This window comes from Helicoverpa armigera, chromosome 12 (genome assembly GCF_030705265.1).
Source record: "Helicoverpa armigera isolate CAAS_96S chromosome 12, ASM3070526v1, whole genome shotgun sequence".
In the NCBI taxonomy this organism is placed as follows: Eukaryota; Metazoa; Arthropoda; class Insecta; order Lepidoptera; family Noctuidae; genus Helicoverpa; species Helicoverpa armigera.
The window spans coordinates 9,525,763-9,549,139 of record NC_087131.1 but is presented as its reverse complement, the minus strand read 5'-3'; the positions used below and the strand labels follow the sequence as shown (position 1 = coordinate 9,549,139).

Sequence of the window (23,377 nt, the reverse complement as noted above, 5' to 3'; positions counted from 1 at the left end):
CCTGGCAGAACCTTTTTTATATCGATATCTCGCCTGATTTCTGGACGTTTACACAATTATAGTTTTTTAGATGTGGCAACGACAACTGAATGAAACTATCTGTCATTTATTTATCAGTCAAGTGTCAGTGTCACGCGAAAGTCAAATGAAACGTGTGTTGCTGTTACAGAGCGTGATCAAAACATTAATTTCTTCACGGAATTCCTCACTTTATCGGAAATTATAGAAATTCTATTACATCAGATTATGCCAGTATAAACGATTGTTTAAATTAAGAGATTGTGCTGACCTAACATGCAATATGGCTAGTCGCAATTGGGGTTTCTGTGACTTATTTATAAACAAGAATTATGAACTCGAGAAATTGCATCTCCTTGAACAGCTTGGATTTAATACGGTAGCCATAAATACGCACGTTGAAGAACCTTCGGACGAACCCAAAAAGAAGAAAAAGAAAGGAGAACCAAGAGATAAAAAAGATTACGTGCCTCCAGCAATAGATTTGCCAAAAGATTTATCTGATGAAATAAAACTTAATATTTTGCAAAGGGTTACAATAGAATTCTCAGATTCTAGTATAGCTCACAAAATAAATCAATCAGAGAATTTAAAGAAGTACGACATTATTGCAGTAATACCCAAAACTTTACAAGCATTTCACTATGCTTGTGGAAATATGGATATAGACATAATATCATTTGAGCCGGAAAGTAAGATACCTTTCAAAATCAGTCGTAAGCTATATTCACAAGCTGTGGAGAGAGGTATATTCTTTGAGTTGATGTATTCCCCAGCTATCAGAGATTCTACCTCTAGGAAGAACATTATCAGCACTGCTCACACTTACCATGCGGTTGGTAAATCTAGAAACATAATCGTCACTAGTGGTGCTGAAAACTACATGCAAGTCAGAGATGTGCATGATGTCATTAATTTGGGTTTTATACTTGGCCTGAACAGCAATGAGAGTCTTGAAGTTGTCAGGAATAATCCCAGGAGACTCATTTTGAAGGCAGAAGGAAGAAAACTGGGGAAACACTACATGCTTGTTGAACCGTTCACTGAAACGGACAATAAAATGTCTGAAGATTATATTGCATTATTTATTGACCTTAAATAGACAGACCCTGATATAAAGCTAACAATATCTAATTATATAAGAATACTTTGTGCTTAATATCAATACTTAAATATTTTTACAGATCACAGGGGTTTTATATTATCATGAGAATGCATAGCAAAAGATTGTAACACAAAGTATAGGTAGGTTGATATACTTGTTTTTGGATTTGTTAACCAAAAAAAATACATTGACATCCTTGGAAGACGTATTAATGGTGTATCAAATATTTTGATCTGGTAGTAGTCTTTGACTAACCCTGAGGTTTAAAATTATAGGTACAAAGATATACATTACAAAAAAATCTTGAGAAGATAAGTTTCCACATCTTACTGTGGTGTTAACTTAAGTAATAATATCACCTTTGCTTTGGCACCGATAAATATTGCAATGTTATTCTGATTTACAATGTTCGTCTTGCTCTTTCTCCACCTTATCCACAGGAGGACTTCTCTCTGCCGACACTCTTGTTGTGTCTATGGTCACATTCGTCTTTACCTCCTCAGGGAATGTGAACCAATCTGCTAACCACTTGTATCTAAATCAGAGAACATAAGTTTTTAGACAATGCGCTTGTGAACTCACCTAATGAGACTGAATAAATACTTCAGAATGCAACATTTTATAAGCTAAAGCAATTGTTTCAAAGCTTAGCAGCTACAGCAACTGGGCGATGCAATGGTTAGTTAGATGCAGTCCTACCATGTTAAAATGATTTCCAAATTTTAGTAGGGAATCTGTATAATGAAGTAACAAATGGAGTAATTAATCTTCAATCATACTTTATTTGGATTGAAGTCATAGATCAATTTCAATTTATGTATCAAGTAAATCACACACATTCCTTCATGTGATCCATCAGGGTAATAGCTCTTTGCATAGATGTGGATAGAAATAAAAAGAACCATATCAATTTTTATTATGTATTGTTTCAAATGCAATCTCAACGTTTGGTACAAGATAATACAAAATGTATAAAATCCGCACACTAAATATAATTACTCTACTCACAAACAATCGAGATTCACACACAAGACTTATATAAGCGCCCTAATATGGTTGTTCTAAGTACATTACAGAATAACATTACACATTTAATTCTTGTGGTGTTCTAGTATATTTTAATGATAAATTGTAGCACCACTGGCATCATTTTTTCAACTATATACATTAACATATATTTAAACACACTAGTTACATGTTGCTACAATAAAGTGTTAACAAACTCTCCTAAAGTATAATGTAAGTTTGCGCGTTAGTACGTTATGATGGTTGATGAATTCTTCGAAATGGGTTAATTGTTCGAGAATTAACATTTGTGTGCTGAAGCTCGTAAAGAAAGATCCCTGCAGCAGAGATCTACAAGACTAGAATGTTGTATCAGTTAGCCTCAACAAGTAAACCGCAAGAAAAACATTATTTCATCACCATTGCAGGGTTATTTGTGTGATGTAACTTTGAGCAACAAAAGCTTACATAAATCTATAGTTATTCTAGAATAAAAACAGTCTTCAATGTCTTTTATATATTTATAATCACTGTGGGAAATATTGTTGCACAGCGTAAACCAAAAGAAATTGAGACAGGATAAAAAAATTGTGGTATCAAACATAATAACATTTATAATTCATGGCAATAATAATACACAATTGTTTAATTTAAATAACATTATCTAATTATTGTAATTCATTCACCAGTCACATTTAGTAATTACATAGACGTAACGAAATAAAATAAATAATCTCCTGTTCCTAATCATAACTTTAACAAATTCAGTCTCATTGGTAATAAAAAAACAAATTTATACTAGCGAGTCTTTCCTCAAAAACTTTACAATATTACAATTTACAGATAGTAATTATGACACAATTTGTATACAATAAAATACTAAAATAGGAACCGAAATAAATAGAAATAATTTTATTGGTAGAAAATAAATGCAATAATCTTACAATAAGTCTGCCATGTTAGTTAATAATATTGTGGATTCTACTATTTTTATTAATTTGTCATTTGCCATAGTGAACACTTATGTTACATGTATGTAATTAATTAATTATTTAAACAAATACCTAGTAATTTAATTATTAATAATACCTATAAAATTGTCATTTATTACATTGAGCTTCAACTACTGTATAGTTGAAGCTATATCAGCTGCGGGTGCGATACCTCCACTTTTGTCACTTGTCTCCTTTGTTTAATTTTTACGTATTGAACAGCTAAAACTAGCTACATTTTTTTAAAATTCATTTTCAAGAGCTATATATAAAAATTCTATTATAGATCCAGATCCGAGATGAAAATTCTACATTACAAAATTTTCAATTATAATTGATAAAAATTTGATTCAGCGGGAATTTGAAACAGTAACTGACCTTTAAAATTTTTTGAAGGTGTTTACATATTAAAAATTTAATGAACAAAGGACGTCGGAGGCGCGTCAGTTGTTGAGGAAAGACACACAGTGCGCGACCGTGTTAACGTTTTCCACCAACCTGTTGTAGAGTTCCCGGCGGACACTCGCCGTGAACTTGCTGACCAGACACAGTGTCACCGTGCCCGCGAATATGGCATTGTATAGGAGGACGAGCTTGAAGTTGCCCAGCCATTCGATGCGCCCAAACTCACCCAGCAAATCGAAGTTCGTTATACCTGGACAAAAAATATTATAACTTTAAGTTTTGTTGTTGAAAATGTCAAAGAGTGTGGCTTACTTACTTACTTATTTTTTGGCTTACGTTACGTAAGGCTTTCACACAAGAAAGAATCCTTGTAAGTTCAAGTTACTCTAGTCTTACACAAATGTCTTTCTGTCGCAACAATTATCATAAGTGCTGCAGAGTTAGAATGATGTTTGAGCAGTTCAAATCTTTTTTTTTTATCGGTTCAGTGGTTTCGGAGCAGTACAATTTTTTTTTCTTCTCTTCATGTCACTCTACCTCTATATGACATGTGACAGTAGACTCACCCAGCATCTTGACGAGCAGCGGGTGCGCGGTGGAGTAGGCGAGCAGCAGCGCGGCGTGGGCGATGATGCTCTCCCTCTATATGACATGTGACAGTAGACTCACCCAGCATCTTGACGAGCAGCGGGTGCGCGGTGGAGTAGGCGAGCAGCAGCGCGGCGTGGGCGATGATGCTCTCCCTCTATATGACATGTGACAGTAGACTCACCCAGCATCTTGACGAGCAGCGGGTGCGCGGTGGAGTAGGCGAGCAGCAGCGCGGCGTGGGCGATGATGCTCTCCCATATGACATGTGACAGTAGACTCACCCAGCATCTTGACGAGCAGCGGGTGCGCGGTGGAGTAGGCGAGCAGCAGCGCGGCGTGGGCGATGATGCTCTCCTCTATATGACATGTGACAGTAGACTCACCCAGCATCTTGACGAGCAGCGGGTGCGCGGTGGAGTAGGCGAGCAGCAGCGCGGCGTGGGCGATGATGCTCTCCCTCTATGACATGTGACAGTAGACTCACCCAGCATCTTGACGAGCAGCGGGTGCGCGGTGGAGTAGGCGAGCAGCAGCGCGGCGTGGGCGATGATGCTCTACCTCTATATGACATGTGACAGTAGACTCACCCAGCATCTTGACGAGCAGCGGGTGCGCGGTGGAGTAGGCGAGCAGCAGCGCGGCGTGGGCGATGATGCTCTCCCCATATGACATGTGACAGTAGACTCACCCAGCATCTTGACGAGCAGCGGGTGCGCGGTGGAGTAGGCGAGCAGCAGCGCGGCGTGGGCGATGATGCTCTCCATATGACATGTGACAGTAGACTCACCCAGCATCTTGACGAGCAGCGGGTGCGCGGTGGAGTAGGCGAGCAGCAGCGCGGCGTGGGCGATGATGCTCTCCATATGACATGTGACAGTAGACTCACCCAGCATCTTGACGAGCAGCGGGTGCGCGGTGGAGTAGGCGAGCAGCAGCGCGGCGTGGGCGATGATGCTCTCCCTCTATATGACATGTGACAGTAGACTCACCCAGCATCTTGACGAGCAGCGGGTGCGCGGTGGAGTAGGCGAGCAGCAGCGCGGCGTGGGCGATGATGCGCGCGAGCGGGGTGCGGCGGGCGCGGGGCAGCACGCGCAGGGCTCGCATGGGGGTGCTGAGCCCCGTCAGCGAGGCCGCGTACAGGTACACGATCAGGAACGCCTCCAGCACCGCGCCCGCGCACCCCAGCTTCGACAGAGACGCTATGCCCAAAGTGAATTGCTGGAATTTATAATTGAGCATGATGAGTTTGTCGTCAAATAGTATGCAATGTTGCAAATCATTAATGGCCTGTTTTTGATTCAGAATCTTAATGCAGAATCTCAGAATCTTAATGTGCAAATCTATGGGCAGCAAACCCGCATCGACCACAAAAAATCCCCCTATAATCCGAAAACCAAAGTAAATCATTGCTGCAAGTATGTTTTATATTTACCCGTGTGCTAAGCGGCAGAGCTTTGATTCCGATGAGCAGTTCGAGCGTGTTCTGCAGCACCATGAGCACTGTGATGGTGGTGAGCGCGAGCAGCAACAGCATCGCCAGCGGGTACACCACGTTGCGCTGTAGAGATGATGTCTTGCGCTGGCTTTCTACTTCCTGGAAGAGAACAACGGTTTAGAGAGCTGCACATAAGCAAGCTGGATTATATAATATTATAGTAAATTATACAAACTCCCTGAAAATATATATGACTGTATCGATAAATACACTTTGAATGCCAAATAACATTATAACTTTGCCTCTCTGCAGTCATCCACTTGGTTGGTGAATGTTTTGGTCGTACATTTTGACTGTTATGCAGTCATTAGTAGCCAATTTCAGAGGGCCAAAAACGAAACAATGAATGAAAGAACTAACTTTAAAATGGCTTGTGTTTAAACACCACCTAAAAAAGTACCTATTTTACTACCAAAAAAATTCTAAACGGTTACCAAAATGGATAAATGGTCACCAAATAACGTTTCCAAAAATATTATTAGATAAAACCATTTTTTCGTATTATTGACTCCTAAAAAAATATATGGACGCCTTTAAAATACACTTTAGACCAAATATTATATATTGTCACTACTTAGATGTTACCAATTATGTAAGGGTATAATTTAGGCGGTCACCAAAAATATTTTTAAGACTCTAGGCTGAGGCACCAAATAAAATAAACAACTCCAAAAAAAAAAAATTGACTTTATTAAAAGGGCACTAAAGTATATAATATTATGATCCAAAAAAAATAAAATAACATCAGAAAAATCGCAAATCTCGCACACATATTATTTTTGGTTCCCAAAATGGACTAATGGTCACCAAATTCTATCCAACTAAAATATTAATATTACTACCAAAAATCAAAGTTAGTGACGAAAACGAATCGCTGCAAAACCGACTCCGCTTAGTCTTGTCTGCCCTACCCCTAGAGTGCAATTCAAAACCGCGTAGGCGCGGAGGGGCGAGGCGGCCTGCGAGCTGAGGCGCAGGTAGTTTTAAGGCTCGCCGCTGCGGCTGAGGCTGGCCGGCTCCGCCGGCCAGCAAGCCGAAGCTGCGGTGGTGAGCGTGAAAACCATCTGCGACGATAAGCTCGCATGGGACCGCCGGAGCCCCGCAGCGCCGGAGCCGTGACAGAAGCCATGCTTGCTGCATGTTGCGTGCTTACATTTTAAACGCACTGAGTTACACACAAATTCATATAACAATAAATAAGCGACGTAAGTTTGGGAACCCTAGTATATTAATTGGTATTTAGGAAATATTCTAGCGATCGTTAGCTTTTTTAGTCTAACAAAAATGACCAAATTAGGAGTCATGGTATTACATAATTGGTAACATCTAAGTAGTGACAATATATAATATTTGGTCTAAAGTGTATTTTAAAGGCGTCCATAAATTTTTTTAGTAGTCAATAATAAGAAAAAATGGTTTTATCTAATAATATTTTTGGAAACGTTATTTGGTGACCTTTTATCCATTTTGGTAACCGTTTAGAATTTTTGAATTTTTTTGGTAGTAAAATAGGTACTTTTTTGGGTGGTGTTTAAACATAAGCCATTATGTAATACCATGACTCCTAATTTGGTAATTTTTGTTAGACTAAAAAAGCTAACGATCGCTAGAATATTTTCCAAATACCAATTAATATACTAGGGTTCCCAAACGTACGTCGCTTATTTGTTGTTATATGAATTTGTGTGTAACTCAGTGCGTTTAAAATGTAAGCACGCAACATGCAGCAAGCATGGCTTCTGTCACGGCTCCGGCGCTGCAGGGCTCCGGCGGTCCCATGCGAGCTTATCGTCGCAGATGGTTTTCACGCTCACCACCGCAGCTTCGGCTGCCTCAGCCTCAGCCTCGTCGGCGAGCGTTAAAACTACCTGCGCCTCAGCTCGCAGGCCGCCTCGCCCCTCTGCGCCTACGCGGTTTTGAATTGCACTCTAGGGGTAGGGCAGACAAGACTACGTGGAGTCGGTTTTTCAGCGATTCGTTTTCGTCACTAACTTTAATTTTTGGTAGTAATATTAATCTTTTAGTTGGATAGAATTTGGTGACCATTAATCCATTTTGGGAACCAAAAATAATATTTGTGCGAGATTTGCGATTTTTCTGATGTTATTTTATTTTTTTTGGATCATAATATTATATACTTTAGTGCCCTTTTAATAAAGTCAATTTGTTTTTTTGGAGTCGTTTATTTTATTTGGTGCGTCAGCCTAGAGTCTTAAAAATATTTTTGGTGACCGCCTAAATTATACCCTATTTGATTTGGTGCTTCAGCATAGAGTCTTAAAAATATTTTTGGTGATCGCCTAAATTATACCCCTTTAGGATGACATTATCTGGAAAGCTGAGTAACCCAAACGTAACCTGCCTACTTACTGGAAAGATTAAAGACCTCAAAAGGTAAAAGGATATCATGGAACACACCTTAATTGCCCTATTTAGTAACTTTTTATCTAACAAAGTTTTCTCACCTTCCTCATCTGCACGACCCTGTGCAGCCTATCATTGAGGCCCGCTTGCAACGCGCCGTTCCTCAGCCTCAGCAACGGCGTGGTGTCCTTGCCGCGAGGAGACGCGAGCTGGCTGTCCTTCGATATCGACACGTCCGCGTCCACCGGCGCCGATATGTCGCCGCGGTCAGGGTACATGGGCTCGGGCGATATGTAGCCCACTCCTGTGGGGAAAACAAGTATATGTGTAGGTTTGGAGAAATGTGTATTCTATTGTAGATAAAGATTTTTTCCTAAACGTCAAGGAAATTAAGGCAGTTCTCATTATTTAGAGGGACTTGAGGGATCAACTTAACCTGGACTGTGGTATCTTTTGTATGTGATCTGATTAAGGCTGTAGAAAGCATAACAATACCAAAGAGCAATTGAAGAAACAAAGGATGAGTTTTATTCGGATGTTATCAACTTACTCCTAACACTTACAAATCATATGACAGGAACAAACAAAAATGTCATAGTTCAGATTTGGTCCTTTATAAGATTTTGCTATCTTTTTCCTTAGTCGATAAGTCTATACATATAAGTGTATCCAAACGGCCAGGGCCATTGCACTTATTAGATAGGTCTAGATCTACAATGTCTGCTAGAACGGACATCCGTTCTGTATACTATTGTTCTATGTCGGGGACATTTATCGGATAAGTACAGTTTATTGCGCTTTTGAGTGTTGACTTGTTTTTTATAGATAAGATGATCAGATGAAACAACCCACATAAATCTTTTTAAACTAAGAAAAATAAATATTTCCTTATTACTATATCTATACAGCCTCCTCACCAATAATTTTTACTGACAATTATTTATCCATAAATTATAAATCATCTATACTTTGATGACTTCATTATTCTTTCAATTGATAGTGCATCGTTTATTTTAATGTATATTCCTTATACGTACAAAGTTTTAAGATTGAATCATATGTACTCAAAGGCAATGTATTTTAGTGTAGGACCGGACATCTATTTTTGGTGCCAAATTGTCAAAGGAAATTATGCTAGTTAATCAACATACCCATTGCTAGTTTTTATTCAAGTTAACAAAACCTTATGACGCAAGCTATTGGTAATAAAATCAAAGTTAGATAACAAAAAAGTTGATTACACATCGATCGCGATAAAACTAGCTACAATTATATATTTTATTCTAATTATCGTTGTTAAAACCTACACGTGTATTTTTTATTCACGCTCGATTTACCGAAGGTTCTTGGCACGCTTCTAGATAAAATGCTCCATTATTTACACGGTTAACAAGCAAAGCACATTATAATGTAAAATGGGTATATTACTTTTTCTATAAATGCTATTTTATTGCTATTAGAAAGCAGGCTTATTAAATAAAGAGTATGTACGTACATACTTCAATTTAAGACTAGGTCCTAGACAGATAAAAAGAGAAAATATAATTAAAACATAGATTGGAAACAAATCGAGAAGTACCAATAAGAATTTTGTACGCTATTCTATTTTGTGACCAAATAATGAACTTATCGAATTTTCTCTCTACTTTCGTATAGCTAATCTATAACCTTACTGATACGTGACGACCGATGACGTAGGTAAACTAAAATTTTTATGCGTCCATGTGCAAGTATATAGAGATCAGGTGAATATCAATAAGCGGTCAGCAATCGTCATGGACTGCGGCCAATGTTTGTAAACACACGCTATTGTTCGCAGGGCTCATCTCATTACGACACAGTGCAGTCACTCACCATGTTTGCTTGCCATTGAATTCATCATTCAAATAAATAACATTTCTGTCAATTATTCGATAGATAGATTGATTTGGTAATGGTACAAAGGTGACTAATTACTAAGGCGAGGTGACTAACTGCGGATTTCAATTGTATACCTTTCTATTCATTTGCTTAGATAGAATTTTGACATAAGTCCCGTAAAAGTAACGTCAAATTTCTATCTCTGCTAAGCAAATCTACAGATAGGTTAATGAAATCCGCCGTTGGGCAACTTAGATAATTTAAAATTGTGTCAATACAGATAAATTCGAAGAATTCTCATTAACTTGTGGGTCATTATCATTAGTGAGTTCCTTCCGAATGGAACCCAAAGATAAGTAACCTGACACAGAAAAAATGCGTGAATAATACAGCGAAAAATTGCAGACATTAAACTAATTAAAACCCGATCTGTGACATGATTATAATTTTTCGGATTTTGTGATTATGGAAACGCTTGCTTGCCGTTACTCACGCCTCACAAAATTGATGTGGCCCTGTGATGTGTACTTTCATAATAACAGGAAATAAATTATTAAATAACATATTTTACAGGAAAACAATGTATATACATTCTTTAGCCATCGGCTGTTGCCACGACACCCACGTTACAAAACTATTCGGCTGGAACCACCCGATTTAAATACCTGCTCATTATCCCAAAATACGTGCCAACCAAAATAGTTGTGCAAAAATAAACCTACTGCAATTTATGTTGTCATTATTGTCAGACTGCTCGGCTCATTTACTTTTATAATCATAAAGATCTTCAAAAGAGCTCGTGGAAAAGTCAAAGCCGCGCGGATCGATCGATCATAAGGTTGAGCAACGCTTGGCACGGTCGGTCCGTGGATTGGTGAACATCTTGACATGACGAGTTCTTCTATGTCATAATTTAAACATTTAAGTCGTTACGGGTAGTTAGAAGCCATAAAATCTGACAACAACCAAGTGGTATCGGATTGGCCCGGTATCAGGGTTGAGGAGGTCAGATAGGCGGTCGCTCCATGTAAAACACAGAAGGCTAGGCAGATGAAGAATCATATACAATTTCCAGAGGATGTCAAATGGAATGTGGGCTTGATGAAACGTGTACGTCGATTAGGCGCACCCGAATCGCAGTCATTAAAGAAACGATGTCACGTGGCAAATACCAAACAAAATGATGAGGTCTGTTGCGTAACGTACGACATAACGGTGTTTTGAGTACATGATGCTTGCAAATTCTGACAGTAAACGTAGATGGAGTTTAATTGAAGGAATACAATCGGCGGATATGTGAGAACTATTGTTATAGTCACAATACTGAGCAAGGATCTTTAATGTCCTCGACACACACGCCTTGGGTATGCTCCCGGGATTGGGGATACAATACTTTTGTCGTAGACTGTATTTAAAAAATGCGGTAGCTGCGTGACATCATTCAGTAGAATGCTGTAATGCAAGGCTCGGGATCTCATATTCTGAATGAATTTACTACTGATGCTAATTAATGATAAAAGCCTCAAATATCTTCCAGCTTCAAAAAACAAACCATGGTGGATATCGCACAATCCGTGCTAACAGAATGTTAATTAAACTGAATTACGTGAGCGACTACATCTTAATTGTTGACGTTGCTCTACTGAATTCGTAATAATATCCCAGGTCTGCAGTGTGTTTGATTAATTGAACACTTTACGAACTTAACATGTCAGTTTATACTCCAAATCCAAAACAAAAACCTGTCAAAAATAAGGTTATTTATTTTCTTTCTTTTACGAAAGAAACACATAAAATAAATAAAAACTCTTTCTATACAGATAATTGTACAGACATCTCCATGCCTATCATTCGACATTTTACCAAACCACTCCGGAACAAAGAACGTGTCATTTCGTAATCATCGACTTTGTATGAAAGGGTCACGTCTACAGCTGATCCCTTAATCACATTCGTAAATTCCCAGAAATAACTAGCATTTCGTAATACCAGATATCAAAGATCACAGTACATTAGACAGTAATTTACGAGTAGTTTTACTATTGCTTATAAAAATAACACTAGCGTATTTTTTTCCTCTAACATGGTTGGCAAGTGCGATGCGATTTAAAAACGTAACGTTGGAAGGTCGACTCGCCTATTTGTAAGGTTAGGCCTGTCACGTCACAGAGATATAGAGGAAGTGAACTCTGCATCATTATGTACTCAGACTTTAGTATCCTTGTGTGTATGCGAGCTTGGTTTTGGCTACTGCATTGTTTAGCTAACCTTCTACCCGGTTGGTAGCATGGCTTGTTCCCATTTACTCCAAACCCATTGTTTTCTGTTAGCAAAGTTTTCATACATTTCTTCCATTTGGGTCCAAAATTTTGTAGAACAAAATAAATTAATTAAAATATACCTTCAAATTATTTTTTGTATCGTCAGGGAAATATCAAAATTACGTCTCAATACAATCTAATTTTTTTTTGGAGCTCGGAGGAAGGATTTTATATTTTTTTAAGAATTGATTTTTTTTTTACAGTGGACCCGTTGGGACGGAATTTGTGGAGCAGGTGGGAACAAGCCGATATACTGCTGATTTACGTTTTACTGTTAACATGATCATGACGGTACGGCAGATACACAAACACTCTCATGCGTAGTGTTTGCGCAGATTGCTGTCTTCAGATTTAGAATGATGAAGTGTTTCTGTTACAATGATATCGAATTGCTGTTTGACCGACATTGTGGTTGGGATCAATGTTACCCGTTTATGGTAATTATAGAGGACTATAATATTGTAATTTTAACTATTAAATGTCTTTGATGAGAAGACATTGGCATTACCGTATAGGTTTGCAATAGATGGCCTTCTTAGACCTTTCGCAAACTCCAACTCAGCTTTAGGAGTGTACGTATCTGAAATGATGATCATACCTGTAGAGACAGCATTGTTGATCCGTCGCCTGATGGTGTCCTCTTCAAACGAGTACACGTAGTACTCCTCATTGAGGTCCCTCAGGAACTGCGGCTTGACGAGCACGCCGCCCACCACGCCGAACAGTCGAACGAAGCCCAGCGGAGTGAACACTGAACATAAACAATTGTCGTCATTCAAACGTCGAACGTCTGATTAATGAATGAGTATCATCTCTAATTTTATACGCTGCCTGCATGATTTCCACGGTCCGAACATACTTGGTTAATTATAGTTTATACAGATAACTTTGTTTTATAGATACATGCTCGATAAATTCTGAACTGGTTTTAAAATTTGTAGATGTACATATTTTTTGTTTGTCCAAAGATAAATTAGCATTTAAGTATTTTATTTACAAAGTAACAAGTCCTAAGAGCTATTATTTACAGGTATCATAAATTAGGTATTTTTTATTTAAGTTGTTTTTGCTTTCTTACGTTAGCCTTTTTTGTTCTCTACTGCGTCAATGGCTAATATTGAAACAAAAAATAATTAATTAATAATTCAACTCGCTATAGACACCGAATGCAGACTCGCTGAGAAAGATCTGTTTTATATTTACCATTCGGAAACATCTTTATCTTACCTCGGTATAAATATAGAATCGACTTATTTAAATCTATTTATTTTTAGAAAAATAACTGTACGTTCCTATAATATTTACATAATATTTACATTAATTTTAAAAAATAAAAATAAACTTATATGTACAACTTAAAACTAATACATTGCATCAAAAAATAGAATCGACTAGAAGATTAAAAACTCTAGAACTCAACCGTAACTCGAAAATAAACACAGGATTATCAGTTCAATGACGTACCTACTTTACAAACAAAATAAGCAAACGAACACTGGCCATACCGGACAGAAATAGAAAAATAATTTATTTAATAGAAATGTCACCCATGTCAACGTCGCTTGACAAGTGGTTTTTGTTTGACCTAACAACGGTTGCTACGTTCGTTGTTACGTCAATGCGGACAGCTGGTAAACAAGCTGCAGACGATTTTTGAGTATCGAAATATTTTTACCTGAAATAACAATGAGTATTCTCAACAATCCTGCTTTTAAGGATAGAAAACCCATAGAATTGGATGAAGAATTTAACAACTTCATGAAAAGAGTCGGTGAGGTTTCCAGTCTTGTGAGAGACATGGCTAGCGGCGATAAAGTTAAGGCAGATGCAGCTAAGGTTCTAGCCGATCAGTATCTAGGCGGAAAAGTTATACTAGACGACGATCTCCAGTTGAAAGTGAAACAAAATCGCACTCTGATCAATGAGAAAGCGTTCGAAAATCTAGGAAAACAAGACGCGGTAAGCATTGTCACCTGGCGATGGTCTGATGATTCTGACCACTTAAAACTGCTTACCACTACTAATCTTTCATTTACTCCAAGCTGGCTACGATGCAGACGATATTATATTAGTTTCCTTGACTAAAGTTGCTATTATTAGCATTTGTTATAAGCTATATCCTGCTTGCATCCCCCTTCGTCCGTGAAATCAAAATAGAGCACCTTTTTAACTTTGGTCTTTATTGTAAGAGCATAGTTGGGGGGCGAACAAACAGGTTTAGAAGTCGAACTGTTCAAAAGCTATGTTAACGACCCTGTTTAACGATTTCTGAGTTACACAATACATAACTAAAGTAGGTTATCAGAAGTACACTTTGGTAGCATGCACTAATACCGACGGTACAAGGTGTGAACCGATCACGCAGTCTACATCAATTCCCAGACATGCATTAAAATCGTGAAAAAAAACCCGACGTAGGTGGCATGTATAAATATTTACATTTGTATTTGCGAACGACGATAGCACAATAACATGCCAAGGAGCTTATATTACTAGTAGTTCACACGTGGGCCTGAATTTAGGTCGTCGAAGCTCGTAATAGGTTATCTAATCGTTTAATATTTGGGGCCTACCATGAGACCGCGGCGCCATCACATTGATGCGACATTGTTCAAGTGGATGCGTATTGTTTATTTATGTCGTCAGCCACACCTGGCTGCAATTCCAGACGTCATGCGATGCACTTTCGTAGTAGACCTCGGAGATGCGACTAGGTGCACGTATCGTATTATATTATCAGTGAAAGCAATTTGGCTCGCGTTTCTCTATAAATAAACATTTACCTCGTGTAGATACTGTTGTTCTTTTCTATTTGCGGCGCGGATAGAAATATTCATGTTTTATGTTTACATACACTGCAGACTTTTGCCTACCCCTATTCTCTAAACTAAAATGACATTTTCGCCTAAAGAGTCACAAAAGAATTGATAATTTATACGCAAACGACATTTGGAAATATCAAGTAGTCCCAAAGACTTATTTAATGAGTTAAATAATGATAAATTCAAAAGTTCACAACATGCTACAGCAACCTTTTACAAGAGATGTGTGTCAATGGAACAAGATGTGATTGACCGAAAACACGACTTAACAATATTGACACGATCAATTATTATAGACTTCTTATCGTCAAGTACATATTTGTAGCAGTTCCACAACTAGGCGTTCTACAAGGTCTTTTCCACTTTGATCCAATTTATTTTTTCTTGGAATGTCAGGACCACAATTTAAATAATTGTATTCTATAAGAACGTTGGTTAATGTAGCAATGATATCTATTATCAAAATTACACGGCTTGGCAACCGGCTCGAAGATCAAAGATCGATAATAATTTAAAAGACTGTGTGACTCGATGACCCATACATTTCTTTGCTAGTGTATTTTAGGTGTAGGCATACCTACAACCTCGACTTTATCAATATTTTAATGAGTTGAGTAATACCAAATTATACAGCGAGTATTATCACTATCAAAACCCATGATAAATAGATTAATCAAGGCATTCTATCTATCTCCTTAAACGTAATATACCTATCATGCAACAGGTGTTGCCTTACCAATTGAAGTGAATAATGAGGAAGGTTCAAACTCTGACTTGCCAATGGTTTTCAAGCTGGTTTGGCTGGCTTTAATATTAGAAGTCTATGATTATAACTGAAAATTAGGATCTCAGGTCCAAAATGTTTGTCATACTTCTAATGAGAAACTTTGCAAATGACAGAGCGAGATGGACAAGGAAGCTTGGATGGCAGAAGTGAGCAAGGATGCTGAGATGCGCTATCAAGACCGCAAAATTCGTCGCGAGAAAGCTGACACGTTGAAGACCCAAGCTGTCAAGGCGTTCCGTCGTCAGGAGTACGACAGAGCCCTGTCTTGCTACAACCGAGCCATCGAGCAAGTTCGAGACGACCCTATGCTATACTGCGACCGCGCACTCACTAAAATCAAGCTAGGAAAATTCGACAAGGTCAGTATTATACGCACAGACACGGCGACGTAGCGTGTACCCCGTTATCATTATTTAGGAAGGTCAGAGTTCGTAAACGTGACGTGATTTTAAAGTGCAGACATCTGAATAATGTCTGCACTAGGGCATGCAATTTCGGTAAAACGAAAATTACCGGTAAAAATTCGGTAATAAAAATATTTTTACCGGTAAACCGGTAAAACGGTAATTTTTTTTGTATTTTTTTTTTATGTGATATTATAACAATAAGATGGGTAGTCTTAAAGCGAAAACTAAATAAATATGCAAAGTATAAGGTGGTAAACGTTTTTTGTGACGTGGGCCGTAACAAAAAACATGTCAGTACCATCCGTAGGCGATGTCGCCGACAAAATGCAAGAAAAACGGCTGCGCTGGTACGGACATGTAAAAAGGAGTGACACCTGCGGACATCGGCAGTGTGAATGTGATACTCAATCTCAATATACCCGGTCAAAGGCGCAAAGGCTGGCCGAAACCGTGGTGGTTGAGTGTCGTAATGAATGACATGAAAATCTGCGAACTCGAAGAGGAAGATGTCTATTGAGGAGGATAGAGCGAAGAGGAAGAAGGAAGATACGGAAAGCCGACCCCGTCACAAGACGGGATAAACGCTAAGAATTACCGTGCAAAAAAATATTTTTCATTGAAGTGGAAGCTCTTTTTTATGGTAAATCATCAAATGACAGACTCTTTCTGTCTAAAACCCATGTTTTTTAGTAGACGTTTTATGGTCGCGGTAACTCTTTCGGACAATCCCGCGGCCCAGGCAGGCCTTGGCCCTGCTGAGCCCCACTGGGTTTGCTGACATCTCCCTGAGGAGCCCGTGCCGTGGAACAACGCGCGCCGCTGACACGGGTCTGTTGTCTATGGATCGGTCGCTCGATCAACGTCCTAGGAACGATGAGCCACCCGAACTCACCGCCCACAGACCGACGCCTGTCTTCCTGGTCGACTACAGCGGTTGGGTTGAGAAGTGCTACTCGCAGTTGCTCCGCCGCGCCGTCTCCTTCTCGAGCATGACTGCTTCGCAGAAGGAGGCGACGGCTTCCCATTCCCTCTAGCTCCGGCTCTAGTCCATGGCTAGAACCAGGACGTGAAAGGTCGCCGCTATTGCCTCGACGACAACACGGCGGTACCCTTCCCAGGCAGTGCACACCTGGACTGTGTGCTCCACCGTGTCCTCAGAGCTGTCCGCATGGTGGTGAAGTAAAAGCCCTTGCTCAGTAAGGTCATAGAGTAGGTAAAATAAGCATTAGCTACATTTGTACCTAGTATGAGCTGACAGCTATGAGGAAAAACAGAATAACCGAATGAATACAATTTGTTTAGATTTTATAAATTAAGATGAGAAAGAAGATTTGTATCTAACCTAGAGATAGTTAAGGACACACAAGTTTACTTTCCTAAAAAACAGCAACTTTAACACTCTTACAATACGTAATGTATGCAACATTACATTATATTTAGGCTACATAACAAAGATTTGACGTTAAATGAACAATTGCTATATTTTATCAGAAAAACGTAAAAACCGGTAAATTACCGGTTTCATATTATTTTTACCGGTAATTTAAAACTCGCAAAAATGGGCGATTTACCGGTAAAAACGAAACCGGTTAACCGGTATTGCATGCCCTAGTCTGCACATCAATTAGGGAGTCAATAGCTGAATTCGGTATTGTCTATTGTCTTTTTCATTACGTTATTGAAAATTACTTCGTGCGTCAATTTCGCTGGTAACTTTTGCGTTGAGGACATTGTCCCGGATCCGAAATAACAAGATAAATGTTTAGACCCAAAGTAATTTATCTACATAGTTACATACAAGGACCGGTTTATGAAAGATATCGCTATTAGATGTATTAATGCGATTATGGCGTGATAACTTTATAAGCACCTATGTAATAACTTATTAGGGAATCTAGAAAGGTCATTACATATTTTCTTCGAAAGGTTTCTAGAGCTTTATTTCTCGACTTGTTTGAGTATATCGTAGCTATAATGTAAACTTGTTTACTTGTAATTTTTGCCTTCGAGTCTCAAGAGGGTTCAGTTTGCACTGTGTTTGTGTCGTCTTGCGCACGTTTATGCCATACGTTTTACTTATCAACCATTATCAGTCCGGTATTAATAAATTGTTATTTATGTTTTCGCCGTGAACCAAGTTTATTTAAGGCACATATACACAACTTCGTTGGTAGATGACGCTTTAATAATACAGTGACACAACTCAGGCTAACTCAATCTTGTCGCTAGAGACTACAAATCTAAAACTTTAGCCACATGTATATTTCGCATGAAGTTTGTTGATGTTTACATGAAAACATAAACGTGTTTGTCGCTCTTCATTCAGTATTCAGAAACTGACAACTGAATACGCAATAACTCGTAATATAACATCATGCAAACTGAACAAACAAAACTATTGTACGAGCATCATCATAAATCGTTTGTCTTTCTAAATATTGTGTTCGACGTAATGCTGAATTGAATGCGCTAAACTCGTCGACTAATTAATATGTACCACGCTAAGGGCTAGGCACAATCAAATAAGTGCCAAACAGTGAATAGAATCCGCACTTGGCATAAATAGATAAAATTCCAATCTTGAAAGGTTGCCAGCTCATCGCCTTTCTACTGATATACAAGCGTATAATAAACAAATATGAATATGATAAAAACTTGTGCATTTTAATATTTCAGGTTTTCAGCGACTGTGATCTGGCGCTGCGTTTAAACGAGAATAGTTTGAAGGCTCGTCTCTACCAAGCCAAAGCGTACAAAGAAATGGAAGAGATGGAGAAACTGCAAGAGTGCAGGAAAGAATTGGACGAAATGTTCCCACAGCACCAGGAACTCATCCAGGACTTTCTGGACAAGAAAGTTGAATACGAGGAAGAAGCCCAGTAAAATAACTGCTAGCTCGTACTTTACGCATCATTTACGTTATTTAATTTATTAATTTGTTCTATTATTTTTGTTAATTATTACAAAACGGACGCAGTGCCGGACAATGATAAGACACGGGCGCCATCCTCGTACATTGTTTGTGTACTCACGTGTATTCTTAGCTAATAAACTCATATTGGTTTAAAAGATTACAGCTGGTTTAAGTGCACCTTATCAGTACGTTAATATCAATAAACAATACCGCATCGCTCTACTTTACAGTTATCGATTACGTGTAATTTACTCAAGTATCCACGTCAGAAGTTAAACTTCATTATTTTATTCAATATGTCGGTAACAGTCGATGAAATTGAAAAGGCATAATAGTGTCCCGGGTTCAATGCACCTTACCTTCGACTAACGACCCCCAACGAAATAAACAGAATGTAATAATTAGGGGTCAATGTCTGCGAGAGTGGGTCTCTTCGAAATGACGTCGAGGTACTTAAAGTATCTCCGATAGGCCTTATTGCAAATGAACGTGCATAGAATTCTCAATAATACAACAAGCAGCATTTACACGCGGCTAAATGATCAAGGAATGTAAGAAGAGAATATAGTACGTTGTTATAAAATACTCGCCGTGATCATGTGCAATTTGATGGAAAAGTTGCATAGAACCAGTCTATGCGTAGCCAGTTTTTACAATAAAGAAAGCAGTCAGGCTAACGACCGATCCGATGATAAGCGGTTGACGTCGGTTATACTCATTAATTCTAAAATAAGTAATTGTATAGATAAAAGTAATGTTAGTGACTCACCTAGTAGCATTAGAACTCCGACGAACGATACACAGGAATACAGGAAAGGGAGGTATGTCCACAAATCTGTGAGCAGACAATGACAAAATGTTAATACAATTTTACCATACAATGCATTTGATACGCGTCGTAGGTTTGATTGTCAGGGCCTGGGGGTACTGATGCGATACGACGGGCATGGCAATCACGACAACACATTATAGATCCGCGAGTTTGCATGTAGACGCTACAAATCAGGTGATTAATCGTGCATTAAACAGAAAAAGGCTAGTTAAAGAGGATATGAAACCGGTGCAAAATCTCTGAAGCAACCAGCTCAGGGTAAAACAAACAATTCATGACTTGTATAAAAGTTAATGAACTATTTCAGTACTAGCAAAACGGAACTCGTTTATTTTCGAAAATTCTGTCTTTTTTAAGTAGCACAGTTTCCCGAGTAATCGGCGCATCCATTAGCATAGACTGTGGTGGAACAATTACTGCGCGCTCGCTTTCTTCACAGTCAATTGAACACAGCGGTCGCGTACATTATTTACGTTGACTTCACTATTTGTGAATTACAAAATACAAGTCAGTTTGCACGAGATATTGAAGGAAGTCACACAAACTCTCAGACTATTTTTTCCGTTCGTTTAGTTAGGAATAAAGCGAAAAGATTAGCCAGTCAACTGGAAATTCCCTCCCTTATGTGTTAATTACTACAGCTATTGCGTTTATCTTTTCGTTCGTAATTCTATTTTTAAACCTGATACGCATTACTGACCTATACAATGCCTTTTATGTAAGACTAGCCGTTTTCCCGCGGTTTCATCCGCGTCCCGGGGGAGCTATTGCCTGCACCGGGATAAAATATAGCCTATGTTACTCGCATATAATATAGCTTTCTAATGGTGAAAGTATATTTAAAATCGGTCCAGTAGTTTTTGAGTTTATCCATTACAACCAAACAAACAAACAAAGTTTTCCTCTTTATAATATTAGTACAGATAAATAAAATGCACACTCACTAAGCAAAGCATCAATACTGGAGCGGTCGCCTTCCAACCACGCCGAGATGACGTAAGCCAAGCCCAGCATGGCAACACCAAGTAACGCGAGGACTATGAAGGTCTCATACACCCTGCCCTTCAGCCCCCGGCATCCAGGGAAACCTGACGACTCCGAGAACAGATACGCGAACGGCAAGAACACGAACATCGACAGATTTGAAAACAGGAATACGTGGTTCCATAATCCTGGAACAAGAGTTATGATAAGAATCTTTGTAGGGTGAAAATTATTTAAATGGATTTAATTTTAGAACATGCACATGAATCGCAACAGCTAATTCACTTCATTCATTCACTGCTAGATGAATGCCTCTTAATTAAATTAAAATATGTTTTAAGTTTAAGAATGAATACCAAAATATTAATTTAAAAAAATTGCAGCCACATACATAGTTAAATGTATGGAACAATTCAAAGTAATTAGTGTTTAAATTTTGCAATAGCTAGCACTATTATATTAGTTAGATAATACAATTTCTTAATAATTACACTAGGCACAGGCAAATATTTGCTTTAGTAGTGGGAAACGTAAATAGACATTTTAATACAACAGATTGTAGGGAAGGTAACATCAAGGATTATTTATTTTGTGTGATGAAATTGGTAAGAGACACTTCTGTAATGCAAGGCCTTGAGCCTAGCTCAGAAACCAGACGCTAGAGTGTTGCATACTTTATGCAGACAAAAACATGTCTGAAAATTTAAATTACAAAGAAATATTGTCTCTGAATATTTTATATTACTCTAGATTTCTCTATTGTCAAACTTACCCTGTATGAGAGAGCTGTTGAGCCATTTGACATAATAACTGTTAGGGTATAGTATGAGGACCTCATTGCTGACTATGGATACTGGCAGTAGTAGGGCAGAGCCTAGTGACACGGCTAGTGCGAATGTACACAGCCACAGGCTGATTCGGTACACTTTAACTTCATCTTCGTCCCCAGTAAAGTAATCCTCACTGTCTCGACGTCGGAACTTCTCAATCAACATAAATGACACAAGGTACAGCAAGATGAATAGTAGTAGGAAAATCTGTGGACAAAATACAATCTTTCTCATTATTTCATGTATAAAACATGTACGGTTTCATACATAATTAGTTTTAAGAATGCAACAAAGAGTCACTATTCTCTCATTAGTTAAAAATTTATATAATTGTTAATTAGATATGCAGCAAAATTCTTGGTAATGCAGAAGGCTTTTAATTAGTTCTTACTTAAATTATATACACTCAAGCTTATTATGCATTCTGTAAAAGAAAGGTAAATTAAATGATGACAAAGCCATGATGGATGAGTTAAAAGTTGGTGGAGTTTTATTTTATTCAGGGACACTATAATAAAGATAAAGTACTTCAATTAAATAATGTATTGACAAATATAAATGTAGAAGTTATTAATTTCCAGACATTCATTAATCATTTTTACATTATTGTATTTCCTAGTCATGGAGTAAAAGTTATATAAATAGGTCCAGAACATCATTATTTACCATTTTATCTTATATTTAGTTCAGAACTATATCATAATATTGATACACTGCCTCAATTTGTCAATTTTAGAGTAGATTTTGTGGCAATATATCCCTGTTTAGTTACAATACCATTCATATTACAGCAATAAGCTTATAATACTATTGTGAGAGCAGGATCTAGGAAACTAGTAGCAGCCTAAATTGGTGAATGAGATCTTTGTAACAGTATCTTCATGGTCATACAAGCCAGTTGGCACAAATAATTTGATGTCACGAAAACCAGTTAGCTGGTCCTGGAACCCTAGGTCTGCATGGTTTTGTCTGAATAGCATATGAATTAGCACAATTATAACGTTGACTTATCGCTACCATGAAATTTAAGATGCAGTAGGAGTCTAGCATGACGAACGAAAATAAATAAAATTGTGACAAAGTAGCACAATGAATATCTTATTGTTTGAACTTTTGGCATTCCTAGTATTGGCATTGTTTCGATACTCACAATTTGCTCCCTTACGTTGTTGTGGAAAATCTGTTCGCGCAAGTCTGCCTCATCATCATCCATCTTCTCGATTTTGCAAACTTCTTATCTTTTAACAAATATTGGTGTTTCTTGGCTGAGTCTTTCATTGAAATAGCACTTCATTTTCAAATAGCATTACATTTTACTGTTATTTTAAATAAATAAAACACCGCACACTTTCACAACACTTTGAATTTAATATTTACCACACAGAAATAGTTAAAGAGATTCAATATGAATGATTATTAATTAATATTAGTTTTAAAAGTAGCACGCAGCGCAACAAAATTGTGAATGTATGTTTTACAAAACACGACCAATTTACAATGAATGAATGAAACGAATGACTGACTAGTGACTGGTTGATTTGATTCTATGAACCATAGAGAAAACCGTAGAATGATGATGTCAAACGTTGTCGAAAAAGTCGAAATGACTGCGAAAGGTTTTTCCGCGATCCTGAATTTCGTA

The 23,377-nt window shown here is 38.0% G+C and overlaps 3 protein-coding genes across 3 annotated transcripts; 2 read left to right on the top strand and 1 right to left on the bottom strand.

The window, feature by feature from the left end:
- Positions 1 to 118: 118 nt before the first annotated feature.
- Positions 119 to 1,120, top strand: Rpp30 (RNaseP protein p30). Its single transcript, XM_021344889.3, has one exon. It carries the CDS (start codon positions 302 to 304, stop codon positions 1,118 to 1,120), a length of 819 nt encoding a protein of 272 aa, XP_021200564.3. The 5' UTR covers positions 119 to 301.
- On the bottom strand, positions 1,089 to 23,287 carry LOC110383927 (protein Lilipod). Its single transcript, XM_049838962.2, has 10 exons — positions 22,886 to 23,287; positions 21,678 to 21,942; positions 20,866 to 21,093; positions 19,859 to 19,924; positions 12,758 to 12,910; positions 8,080 to 8,282; positions 5,552 to 5,713; positions 5,106 to 5,337; positions 3,619 to 3,775; positions 1,089 to 1,658 (listed from the first exon to the last, which is right to left on the bottom strand). Exons 1-10 carry the CDS (start codon positions 22,946 to 22,948, stop codon positions 1,514 to 1,516), a joined length of 1,674 nt encoding a protein of 557 aa, XP_049694919.2. The 5' UTR covers positions 22,949 to 23,287; the 3' UTR covers positions 1,089 to 1,513.
- Positions 13,642 to 19,247, top strand: LOC110383925 (RNA polymerase II-associated protein 3). The gene is made up of 3 exons (XM_021344890.3): positions 13,642 to 14,118; positions 15,882 to 16,127; positions 18,852 to 19,247. Exons 1-3 carry the CDS (start codon positions 13,846 to 13,848, stop codon positions 19,056 to 19,058), a joined length of 726 nt encoding a protein of 241 aa, XP_021200565.3. The 5' UTR covers positions 13,642 to 13,845; the 3' UTR covers positions 19,059 to 19,247.
- Positions 23,288 to 23,377: the final 90 nt, after the last annotated feature.

Bases quoted from the DNA above. Each gene is read 5' to 3' on its own strand.
- Rpp30 (XM_021344889.3), top strand. From the start codon at position 302: ATGGCTAGTCGCAATTGGGGTTTCTGTGACTTATTTATAAACAAGAAT.
- LOC110383925 (XM_021344890.3), top strand. From the start codon at position 13,846: ATGAGTATTCTCAACAATCCTGCTTTTAAGGATAGAAAACCCATAGAA. The intron at 14,119-15,881 runs GTAAGCATTGTC...TGCAAATGACAG, and splicing joins ATCTAGGAAAACAAGACGCG to AGCGAGATGGACAAGGAAGC. The intron at 16,128-18,851 runs GTCAGTATTATA...TTAATATTTCAG, and splicing joins AGCTAGGAAAATTCGACAAG to GTTTTCAGCGACTGTGATCT.
- LOC110383927 (XM_049838962.2), bottom strand. From the start codon at position 22,948: ATGGATGATGATGAGGCAGACTTGCGCGAACAGATTTTCCACAACAAC. The intron at 21,943-22,885 runs GTGAGTATCGAA...TTTTGTCCACAG, and splicing joins ACAACGTAAGGGAGCAAATT to ATTTTCCTACTACTATTCAT. The intron at 21,094-21,677 runs GTAAGTTTGACA...CTCTTGTTCCAG, and splicing joins CAACAGCTCTCTCATACAGG to GATTATGGAACCACGTATTC.